Source organism: Megascapheus bottae, chromosome 13 (genome assembly GCF_031878675.1).
Source record: "Megascapheus bottae isolate mThoBot1 chromosome 13, mThoBot2.hap1, whole genome shotgun sequence".
Classification (NCBI taxonomy): Eukaryota; Metazoa; Chordata; class Mammalia; order Rodentia; family Geomyidae; genus Megascapheus; species Megascapheus bottae.
Window position 1 is genome coordinate 10,048,983 of NC_143521.1, and position 12,418 is coordinate 10,061,400.

A 12,418-nucleotide genomic window follows, 5' to 3' on the forward strand; every position below is an offset into this window, starting at 1 on the left:
GTCTCTGTTTATAATTCTAAGTTTTACTCACCTAGGCTTCCCCTGAAAGATCTACAAGAACACAGCAAAAAGAATTTCAGACTTACATCTTGGATAGTGTGATGGATCATTTGCTTGCAGCTGATGTATTATTGGGTATGTCTCTGCTTTACTTTTATTTTGTTAAAGTGCTAGCCTCAAGCTTAAGTTGAATCACTGACATTGTCTTTAGGTATAAAGACATCCCAGTTCTATCCTTTTTGTAATTTCATTTCTTTCCTCCTTCCCATTTAATCTAATTTCTTTTATTCAACACTATATTTGTTGGCTTTAACCATGTTTTTGAATATAGCGAATGTCCATTTGCTTTTATTGTTATATAATATTATATTCTGTTATGAATATTTGAATTTATTCACTTCACTGTGGGCAAACCTGTGGACAGAAGTTTCTAGTTTGAGATAAGTCTATACAAAGCTGCTGAAACCATCTTGTTCACATGGACCACTTGTGTGTTTATTACTGACATGTATCAGTTGTATATATAGCTCAAAGCTAAGTTTCCAGTCACACTTTTCTCCTTGTCCTTGGAAGGTGAGATCCATCTAGAATCACAATGAGGCCAGGCACATTGGCTTACTCCTATAGTCCCAGGTACCAAGAGGAGGAGATCAAGAGGATCATAGTTTGAGGCTACCTTGAGCAAAAACTTAGTGAAATCCCCATCTCAGTAAGCTTAGTGTGGTGATACACAGCTGTGCTCCTAACCTACAGAGTAGGCTACAGAAACTTATGATCTGAGACCTGCTCTTAGAAAGACCCTACCCAAAAAATAATGAACACACATACACACGGGATATGGAGATGTGATAGAGTAGCCTGTCACACCTGCATCCCATCTACTTTGGAGGCAGAGATGAGAGCATCACAGGTCAAGGCCCGTGCAGGCAAAAATGTTACCAAGAACTTACGTCAGTAAATAAGCCATGGATGTGCCTGTGGCCCCAGCCACATAGATAAATGGATTGTGATCCAGGTTGGCCTGGGACAAAAAAGAAAAACAAGATCCAGTCTACATAAGAAAATACTAAAAGCACACAGAGCTTGTGGGCATGGACAAGTATAAAACACTGAGTTCAAACCTTTATACTATGAAAAAGGAAAGGTTGGTAAGTGGAAAAGATTGGCGGGAATACAAATATACATACAAAATGAATAACTGTGCTTCATGAAGCAATTCTGAGTTATATGACAATAGTAATCTCAGTGAAGGGCTGAGGAGATAGGCTGCGTTTCAGAGGAGGCCGATTTGGAGCAGTGTACAGAACAGCTCCTGAAGACTGGGGATGGAGGCTTGCTTCCTTCAGTGACTCTACTTCGTTGCAGTTAAAAGTATACCCGAGTGGAGCTTTGATTTTTTTTTTTCTCATTGCTATTCACACAGTCTGTTTTTAGTTAATATACTGACTTGATTTTTCTCTGACATGGAAACATCCTGTCACTGACAGCTTACATTGAAGAACTAACACAGCCTGTCTGTCTTTGGGTATAAGACTTCACAGGTAGTCTCAACTAGTAACACTCTTACTTCCAGTATTTATTCTACCTATGAACATTATTTTCTTAAAATAATTCATACAAGCTTGTGGTCTTAGGCTTAAGTGTTATAGGTATATTTCATAGCCTGATTTGTTTGAAGATCTTGTCTTATGCTGGTGGAAACCAACTTTCTTAGACCATTTTTTCCTACTGGAATTTAGGGGAAGATGCATCTCTGCCTATTACAAGTGGAGGAAGCTACCAGGTATTGGTGAACAATGTGTTTTATTTCACACAACGTGTGGTGGACAAGCTTTGGCAAGGCATGTTCAACAAAGAATCTAAACTTCTTATAGATTTTATAATTCAACTAATTGCACAGGTAATCCATCATCACTCTTAGTTGTAGAATACGTTTTCCTTTTGAAAAACTTGTTCCATGCTGTCAAAGTTGTTGGAAATATGTACAACTAATAAGATAATGAGTATTAACATTTAATATAAAGCTAAACTTATTAAAAGTGAATAAGAAATATATTTTTGACCCTTCCCTTCTTATCAGTAGCCTGTGCCAACCAGTCCCTTGTGAAGTTCTCTAGTTCTCTTCAGCTGTGGTCCTTTTCTTACTGACATTGCTGTTTGTTTGCCAGCTGTAATTAAATTAATGCAGTTTGATACAATGTATTCCAGTTGATACACTTCATGTTTCACCAAGTAATACTTCAGTTTGTAAAGACTTCCAGAGCATGAAGACTTGATATTGAAGAAATATCTTCTTGTTAATTGAAATTTTATAAAGTCCATTGTAGTCTATTTTTCTCATTATTTTCTTTGTGCATTTTTGAATAAGGAAGACTAGTATTGCTTGACACAGTAATTAATCTTACTGGCCACATGATGTAGAGTAGAAAATACCAATATTGTGCTCCATTAGCATTAAATGCAAATACACAGATTCTCTTAATTAATCCAAGAATCTTTTTTATTTTATTTGGTTTTTGGTCAGTCCTGGGGCTTAAATGCAGGACCTAGGTTCTGTTCCTGAACTGCTTTTCCTCAAGGCTCGTGCTCTACCACTTGAGCCACAGTACCACTTTTGGCTTTTTCTATTTATGTGGTACTGAGAAATCAAACCCAGGGCTTCATGCATGCTAGTAAGCACACCACCACTAAGCCACATTCCCAGCCCTCATCCAAAGATCCTTTAAAAGTTATAATCCTGTCTTTTAGGAAGGTAGAAGTAGTGAAACCTATCTCAAAATCAGAGTGCAAACAAAAGGACAGAAGATGTGGCACTAACGTTTAAAAGCTTGTCTAACGTGGAGGTTTTACCTTCTCAGGGGTGAGAAGTAAGTGTGTGTGTGTGTGTGTGTCTGTGTCTGTGTGTGCGTGTGTGTGTGTGTGTGTGTGTGCGCGCGTGGTATGTGTGTGCTTAGGGAAAGGAGAGAGAAACAGAGATCCATTGTTAAGCCAAAGTGCCTGGCAATGAAACAAGACCATCGAAGCTTTTTTACTTAGCACTGGACACATGGCTCAAGTGGTAGGGTACCAACCATTGTTGAAATTCTTTTTTCTAAAATTGTATTTAATTTGTATCACCAATTTTATACAGAGATCATTCATCACAACAAGATGTACTTTGTAGAAACTTCTACCTAGATGAGACTTGACATATTTTGGGGGAAGCCTCTGTGGCAGAAAGGAGTATTAATGGCTTCTATTGTGAACTCTGTTACACAGTTGTCTCTTCTTCAGATTGTATTTGAGGGTTTCATGAGTTCTAAATCACAAGAGCTTTAGTACCTGTTATTACCTCTTACACATAGTGTGGAATTGGTATCAAAGTTCATGTATGAATGATAAACAGATCTATTTTTGTCCATTTTGCTAACAATGTATTTTTATGTCTTTAGTCAAAGAGAAGGTCACAGGGATTGTCACTGGATGCGGTTTATCACTGCCTCAACAGGACCATTTTGTACCAGTTCTCACGGGCACATAAAACTGTTCCTCAGCAAGTAGCTCTCCTTGATTCACTCAGGGTCCTTACTGTAAATAGGAACTTGATCCTGGGACCTGGAAACCATGACCAAGAATTCATTAGCTGTCTTGCTCACTGCTTGATTAATCTACATGTTGGAAGGTATATCTTGCCATGTTGAATTTATTTTTGATATTTATACAACTTTAGATAACATATCTTTTTCCTTTCATCTGTTTATTTCTTTATGCAAAAGAGAAAGCAAATTTGCATTTTTATGCAGCATTAAGTATCTTTTTCCTTTTCCATATCTAAATTTTCCTATAATTACTGTATGTCACTCATAAATTTTAAAAAAGAAAATTTTTGTTAAGGTAAATAAAGTATATACCATTGGAGGTCAAGAACAGTACAAAAAAAAATAAATAAAAAAAGGAGAGCTCAGTGCGCTGTGTATTAAATTGGTGCCATGAATATTTTTCTATTTATTGCTTGGATCTTTCTATGTAGGTAGATCCTCAGTGTCTGCTAGGACCCAGTCATTGGACTGGAGGCTAGCATAAAATGTAGCAGTTATAGAACATGAGTTAGTGGATGCCTTTCTGAAGAGAACGTTGGTAGCCTCAACCTGTGCACTGCACTGAGAGCTCTGGCAGAAGCAGCCCACTGCTTTGGAAGCACAATACAGGAGTGCCTCCTGTAGTGGCTGAGTAGCCACTGAGACCTGGCTCTCCTGTGTCTCCTGACCTCTCCCACCCAAGAGGACAGAAGAATAGGGATAGGTGCTTTAGAGAGAAAGAGCTATCTGCCCAAACAAGAAAGGGCATGGCACATTTGGGAAACTGCAAACATTTCCCTGCTACTAGGACAAGGACAAAGAGAGTCAGAAGACTAGAAAAGGACAAGGCCTAGCAGGAGAGTGCTCCTTTTATACTTTTGAGGTTAAAATGTTAACAGTGTAAACGCATTTTAAACGTTCAGATGGTAATCTTGATCCTACATATTAGTAGTTTGGTTATATTTAATCAAATAGATTTATGAGATTATCCCTTAAAAATGACATCTTTGGGGTGAACTAGAAGTGAAGTGATCTGTATCTTGTCTGCCAAGCATGCAACTTTTTGATGGAGTCAGTGTTCCCATGTGTTTGCAGAGAAGTTCAGTTATAGTTTTTAGTAGTAAACATTTTCCTTGGATAGTTTCATCTGACTTGAATTTTTCAGCAATGTGGATGGATTTGGATTGGAAGCAGAAGCACGCATGACTACGTGGCACATTATGATCCCCTCTGACATTGAGCCAGATGGAGGGTACAGCCAAGATATTAGTGAAGGTAAAATTCTCTCACTAATTTGGGGTGTTTTGTTATTGCTTTTCATTTCTAATTTTTAAGATGCAACCAAAACCAGGACTTCAGAATCCACAAATATTGCAACTGTTCTCCCGGCAGGGCAGCTTGTGCATGCCACTGGGCTCACAAAGTTATGAGCCAGAGGAGCTGCTGCTCAAAGTGGTAGTGTGTTAGCCTTGAGTAAAAAAATTCAGGAGCAGTGCCCAGGCCCTGAGTTCAAGCCCCAAAACTGAATCCCAACCACCTAAAAAGAGAGTAATGTTTCATAGTAATAGTGGGAGATGTGATAAGATTTACAAATAGTACTTGAGGCAGGTTGTCAGTGGTACCATTTTATTCTCTTTTGTTAAGAGATACATTTTCCTATTGATTTCGTAAGCACTACATATTAAAGTCTTCATACATACTGTTTCATTTTCATTCATTCAAAGCTAAAGTTGAAATCACAATAGTAGTATCTGTCTCCCAGCAGTACCATATGGTAATTTTGTATTTAATCTTTCCTTTATTCCTTTAAGCAATTATTTATTCACTTCTCTACCAAAATTTCCTGAACTCTATACTGGAGAGGGTACAATATTCTCATACTTGTATGGAACTCACAGTCTAGGATGTTGCTTCCCAGGTATTTAGCATTATCAGTATCATTGGTCCATATTATTTTCCCCTCGTATCTGGGACTTGAATTCATGGCCTAGCACTCTCACTTACCTTAATTGACCATAGCTGGTGCTCTATCATTTAGCCATGCCTCCAATCCCATCAGTATCACTAGGGATCTTGGTAAAAAAGCAGATTATTTGGTCCCAGATCTATTGAATGAGAGAAACTCTGCCACTGACACTGGCAGTCTGTGATGATAAGCAATCCCTCCCTCTGATTCTGATGCTTGCAGAAGAATGACTGTTCTCCAAGAGTCAGTTAGCAAGGCATCCAGAAGACCCAAATTATATATTTATAATCTCTTTTGTTTTGTAAAATGCCAAGGAAAAAAAACCTTAGTCTTAAGCTCAACTTAAACATTCATATCAAAAACTTCCTTTTCAGGAATGAAGGTTGTAGCAGTGGTAGATCGCTTGGCTACCACAGTACAGTAGCCATCTGGGGTTGGGGCGGGGATAAATTCTTCCTAAAAGTTGCTTGATAATTAAATATGCATAGTTTCCTGTTTTATAAATCAAATTTGGCATTTCTACATGATCATAAAGATTTTTTTAAATGTTTCCCAAATGCTTTGGAACTTAAGTTTTCTTTATCTAAATACCCCTTTTCACTGAACTGAATGTGATTTGGGGTATTTTTTAAAACAATTAAGTTCTGTTGTTTTAAAAGTTCCTGGACACAAAACGTGAAAAATAAGAAAAACTTTGTTTTGTGATTTGATCATTTACTTGTTCTTTTCATTCTCTAGGGCGTCAGCTTCTCATAAAGGCTGTCAACAGAGTTTGGACCGAGCTGATACATAGTAAGAAACAAGTGCTGGAGGAGCTTTTCAAGGTGACTCTGCCTGTGAATGACAGGGGCCACGTGGACATTGCCATAGCACGACCGCTCATCGAAGAAGCTGGTTTGAAATGCTGGCAGAACCACTTGGGTAAGAAGGCCTGTAGAGGTGTCCTGCCATCATCCTAGATATGAGATAAAAACATTTGTAGGGATATTAGGAGAGGCATTGGTTAACATGAAAATAAAGCACAACCATTCTAGATGGGTTGTACTGAAAGGACTTTCTTGCTTATAGGCTTTTCTATTTTAGCTATGGTATATCACACACAGGACTTAAAAAGTATAGAAAATAATTCATTGCTCACACCTTTAACATTATTATCCTGGTATTATATAATAAACAATGTATGTAACACATAGCCTTTTGAAAATCCAAAAATATACCTAGCAAAAAAGGTTGTAGATGAGGGATTATAGATTTATTAACGTAGAAACTCCATTTCAACAAATTTGCTTATATTAAAAAGCTGTGCTATTTTGACCAAAGTAAAGTTAGCACAATAATTCTCAGTCATCCTTAACCCATTACCTGCTAATAATTTTTTTATATCTGGAAGGTTTATTTACATATATCATATATGCAATTTTTAATTTATTTTTTATTATAATGTATAGAGGGGTTACACTTACATTCGTCAGATAGTAGATGCATTACTTCTCACACATTGATACCCCTTCTCTGGTTTTTGTCCCCATTTTCCTCCCCTTACCCCTTCCCAATCATCTTGTTTTCTCCCTTCCTTTTCCTGTTTCAAATACTCAAACGTATGTACAATATACCAGGTAAGAATCAGATACACTAACAATATGAGGTTAACCAAAGAGCAACAAAAGAGAAGAGAAATAACAATCATACAAATATGCGATTTTTTTTTTTTTGCCAGTCCTGAGCCTTGAACTCAGGGTTTGAGCATTGTCTTTGGGCTTTTCAAGGCTAGAATTCTACCACTCAAGCCACAGCACCACTTCTGGCTTTTTTCTATGAACCCAGGCCTTTGTGCATGCTAGGTAAGCACTCTACCACTAGGCCAAACTCCCGGCCCCAAGTATGTGATTTTTAAACACCCATCATAGTCTCTCTTTCTACTGGGGCTACATCTCCAAGGCCTGCCTGTAATGAATCCCTGAAACTACATAGGACCAACTCCTGTGTATGCTACTACACCCTGTGCCTATTTATCAGTGATGGTACAGTTTTTTTAAGGAACAATTCAGGCACACTGAGGTATTTAAAATAATAAGTAGGAATAGAACAGAATATTATAACAGAACTAACACATTCAATATGGGCATCTTCAAAATATCATGATTCCTGATGGCATTGTAGTGAATACAGATAATAGCCGCTGTAGTACTAGATTGTGGATTGTAACCGTAATACAAAAGTATTCAAAGTAAGACTGAGATTATAGAGGGTATAGCTCATGATAGGAGGGTAAATGAATAAAAATGGAAATGAACAGAAGACAAACAGCCAGAATATAGATTGCACACATGCAGTAAAGGAAATCAGAAATCATGAAATGAGTCCATAGGTAGAGGCAAATGGGATAAGGGAGAGATGGAAGGGCCGACTCTGTAATCAAGAATCACTGAACACTTACATGGAGATATTAAATTGTAATCCTTTTGTTCAACTACTTGAAGCTTTGGAAAATTTAAGAAGTTTAGGAAATAACAAGGTAATACTAATAAGTAGTTGGTGAAATTGTAAACTAATCTAACCTTCATTCTTTAGCCCATGAGAAGAAATGCATAAGTCGAGGAGAAGCCTTGGTACCCACCACACAATCCAAACTGTCCCGCGTCAGCAGTGGCTTTGGTCTTTCCAAGTTAACAGGATCCAGAAGAAATCGAAAGGAAAGTGGGCTAAATAAACACAGTCTTTCCACCCAGGTACCTGCTCTGGTTTCATTGATGATAACAGGAAGTTAGATTTCAAGGTTTGGCTACAGTGTCTCATATCATACTGTTGACACATACATCCAGAAGGTTTGGGTTTTTTGTATGTCCGAAGAATAGGAACTCCTCTCATTTATTATGAGGATTGCAGGGCAAGATGGCCACAATGTGAAGCTGAGGCCATCTCTGACCGTGCTGGCCATCCTTAGAAACTGGGGCCACCCCTGGGTGGGAGACCACAGATCTGTGGGCTTCACATGAGCCTTCACTGAGTCATATAACTCATCATCCTAGCATTTTTTTTTTTGGCTTTTGTTTTCTGCTATATACACATATGGCAGAATTCTAACAGATCAGCATTAATTTGAGGTCTAGTTAACTTTTTCTCCTTGAAAATTGGTGAAATAGTAAGATTCTTTTACCATTCATTGCTAGGAGATTTCTCAGTGGATGTTTACACACATTGCTGTTGTTCGTGACCTAGTAGACACACAATATAAGGAGTATCAAGAGGTAAGAATTCACATGTCTAACGTTTTGTGTGTTGCATTCCTTGACTGTTAACTATCATAGCTCTCAAGATACTTTTTTCCTGATGGCTTTCTACTTGTTTGAAGGGTAGGTTGATGAGCTGCATTTATACTCATAGGATGAATGGTGTCATTCATCCCTCCTATCAGCCACTTTAGCCATTAGAGTTGAGATAGAAAAATTTATATTTTCTACAAACTAACTAAATTGAAAAAATGAGTAAACTGGAAATCACCACAGCTGAATATTGTTGACAGTCGTTGTTGACATATTGCATGCTTTATTCCTAATAAAAAATAATAACCTAAGAATAGTGCCTTTCAGACACTTAAAAGGATTATGAAAGCCACTAAGAAGTCTATAAATTTTTTTAAATATTATAAGTAATATTCATTGTAAATTAATTGCAAATTAATTAAAAATAGTTCTGCTTCACATTGTGAGACAAATGCAATGTAATTGTCATGATGTGCTCATAATTACTCATCCTAAATGTTTTATTTCCAACAGATCTACTTTAGATCTCTTAAACCTTTCTGAATGATTAATTGTTAATATTATGGGCATATTACTAACTTTTCATTGTTACAGTGTTTAGAAAGGAACACAAATATTACTATCAAATGTAATTATTCACTGAATAATCTGAACTAGTTATTTGCACACAAAAAATCTTTATTTTTAGGTTCAAATTGTATACTTAGAGTCCATGAAACATTAGTAATTGCCATTAAGTTCATTATAACTATCTACTACTGAAATGTTCATTTTGTCATTTGGCAGATAGCAAGAAATTAGAGCCAGTCATAATTTTCATTTTTATAAAATGATCTAAGTCTAATTCAGGAAATAATTTCTATCAGTGCTTATAGTTTAGTTTATATTAATTAGACTTTTATAAGACAACCTAATTGGAGGAGAGATTTTGGCTTAGCATTGTAGGGGTTTGTCCCTCTTTCCTTGGTCCTATCATGTGGGCTTATGAGGCAGAGCATCCATTGCAGAGAGGACACCATAGAGCAGAGCTGTGCATCCCAAGTCAGCTAACAGGAGAACAGGAACAAGAAGTGAGAAGGGCCCAGGTACACCCTTTGAAGGCACATCCTTACAACCTTTCCCAAACTAGGTCCATTCTCCACAGTTTACCACTTGACAATAGCCTGATTAAAAATTTGGAATCCATCAGTGGATTAAACCATTGACTGAATGCCCTCAGAGAAACCCTGAGAGCTATACTTTGATAATCTTCCAGGTATCTCTCAATCCAATCAAGTTGACCATCAGGCTAACTATCACAATGTTTACATTCTTTTTCTAAAATTTTTGGAAATACTTAACAAGTTTATCAGTAACCTCTGGTGGCACTCTTTCTGATCTGATTTCCCTCAATATATGGCTGAATAACTGCTTTACAGTTTGGGAAATCAGAGTTTACTAATTCATGTGAGTAACCATTTCAATGTATTTCATAAGTGATATTACCTTCTTTCCTGTATCAGAAAAACAAAGTTCCTTCAGCTCTGTTCAGATGTTTTATGTATACTGCCTTGTATATAGTTGTCGTTAAAATACCACCTCCTTAGGTTACAGAATTCTTCATTTCTCACAAAATGACTAGCTTTCTCTAGCCATACATCAAATGTAGTTTAATTTTAATAATATTGTTTGAAATTGGATTATTTGGGTTTGTTTCCCAATAATAACATGTTTCTATTTGTATGCTTTTAATTGGTACTTTTGTTTTTGCTTGAAAACCAACTTGATTTCTTTGCCACTAGCGTCAGCAGAATGCACTGAAATACGTGACAGAGGAATGGTGCCAAATTGAATGTGAGCTGCTGAGGGAACGAGGACTGTGGGGCCCACCCATCGGTTCCCATCTAGACAAGTGGATGTTGGAGATGACAGAAGGGCCCTGCAGAATGAGGAAAAAAATGGTGCGAAATGACATGTTTTATAACCATTATCCTTATGTGCCAGAAACAGAGCAAGAGACAAACGTGGCGGTGAGTATGCTGAACTAAATGTTGATATTACTTCTGTCGGGCCTTTGGTTTTCATTGTATGCATTTTTCCTTTCATTGTATGCAAGAGTTGGTGAGCTTGATCAGATTGGTAATGCTAGGGTGCTGGTGGAACAGTGCAGCAATGACAAGAGAGACAACTTGGGATCCTACAGGTCTGTTTCCAAACCTGGCACTCTCACATCACCATCTGGGGCTCTTTAGGTTATGGAACCTCATTAGGTTTATGTTTCTTTATGGGGAAAATAGTAATTCTACTTCACCTGTTTGGAGGATTAAAATTAATAAGTCTGTCTCCGTTATTTCCTTTACTCACTGTTTGCAGTTTCTGGTCTTATGCTACTTAGAATGTAAGTCTTAGGATTAATTTGGCTGTCTTATCAGTTGAAGAAAAGGTTAAGGAAAGATGTTACTGTATCCTGTGGAATACTATTCAGCCTAGGAAAGGAAGAAATCTTATCATTTGTCAAAACCTGAATGAACCAGAAGGACATATTAAGTGAAATAAGCTTTACACAGAAAAGGAAAAACACAATGTCATGCTTAATGCGGACAGTAAAATAACTGATTTCACAGAAGTAAGAAGATGGAATCATTACCAAGGAGTTTGGAGTGTTAAATAGTACAAAGTTTGGTTAGACAGGAGGAACAGTTTTTCAATTTAAAATCCTTTTTAAAGGAATATTGGTCTTAGACTCTATGATAAATATTTTTTGAAGATAACTCCATAAAGTCTGCTTTTCTTAAAGCTATTTGGTACTGTCAAGAATAACTGTGCGCTAAGGCACTAAAATTTCTAACGTAGTAGCATATCCACCCACATTTTTGTAGCTTTTTACTACCACTACTTTATAACAGCAAAGTAGCAGTTCAGTCTTCTGTTTTTACTGTTTTCCCTCAAATTCCTTATGAATTTAAACTTAGCCAGTCACAGGGTACATGCTTGTAATTCTATACCAGGAGGCTGTAGCAAGATGGCAAGTTTGAAACTAGCCTGGGCAATATAGCAGGACCTTGTTTTAAAAAACAAAACAAAAAGCAGAAAAAAGGAAGTCTATAGCAATTTGATAAAACATTTCTTTGGAATCAGCACACATTTAGATTGAATTCATCAAAGAATATGTATACTAAACTATTTAAATATTCTCTAACACGGGATCATCTCACTATACCAGGTAAGAAGAGCAAACTTCACGAAATGGGTCACATCTAACCTTCAATATCATTAGCATTTTACTTGAACTAAGGAATTCTGCAGTCCATGAAATCTAAACAAGCTCTCACTCGTAACAATCTCATACAAAGTGAAGCTTGTTTTTTGACAGAAAGTTTATATACTGGAAGTTTTAGGCAGTTGAGAAATGTTGGAGATACATTTACTACAAGAGAGCAAAGATCAGGCAGGAAGGGGACAAAATTTTATGATCCATGTATCAGTCAATTCTTTAAATGAATAATCTTTCCTGAAGTTTTGATAGTTCACCATCTTTTATACATGTGAAGTCATTAAAGGCTAGCCTTGACCCTGTAAAACTTGAAAATTTGGCAGTGTTGAAACAAAAAGAATAGAAGTAGTTGCTATTGACACACTTTGACCATGAAATC

General features: G+C 36.9%; 1 protein-coding gene across 4 annotated transcripts in view; it reads left to right on the top strand.

Annotated features, from left to right (window-relative positions):
- Wdfy3 (WD repeat and FYVE domain containing 3) overlaps window positions 1-12,418 on the top strand; it is a 179,624-nt gene that overhangs the window by 110,186 nt on the left and 57,020 nt on the right. For all 4 annotated transcript variants that reach the window (XM_090343279.1, XM_090343281.1, XM_090343280.1 and 1 more), the window contains 8 exons: window positions 36-135; window positions 1,740-1,900; window positions 3,432-3,661; window positions 4,723-4,832; window positions 6,262-6,444; window positions 8,095-8,252; window positions 8,694-8,771; window positions 10,568-10,795. In XM_090343279.1, the coding sequence (XP_090199405.1) occupies window positions 36-135; window positions 1,740-1,900; window positions 3,432-3,661; window positions 4,723-4,832; window positions 6,262-6,444; window positions 8,095-8,252; window positions 8,694-8,771; window positions 10,568-10,795 (1,248 nt within the window). The remainder of the gene's footprint in view (window positions 1-35; window positions 136-1,739; window positions 1,901-3,431; window positions 3,662-4,722; window positions 4,833-6,261; window positions 6,445-8,094; window positions 8,253-8,693; window positions 8,772-10,567; window positions 10,796-12,418) is intronic.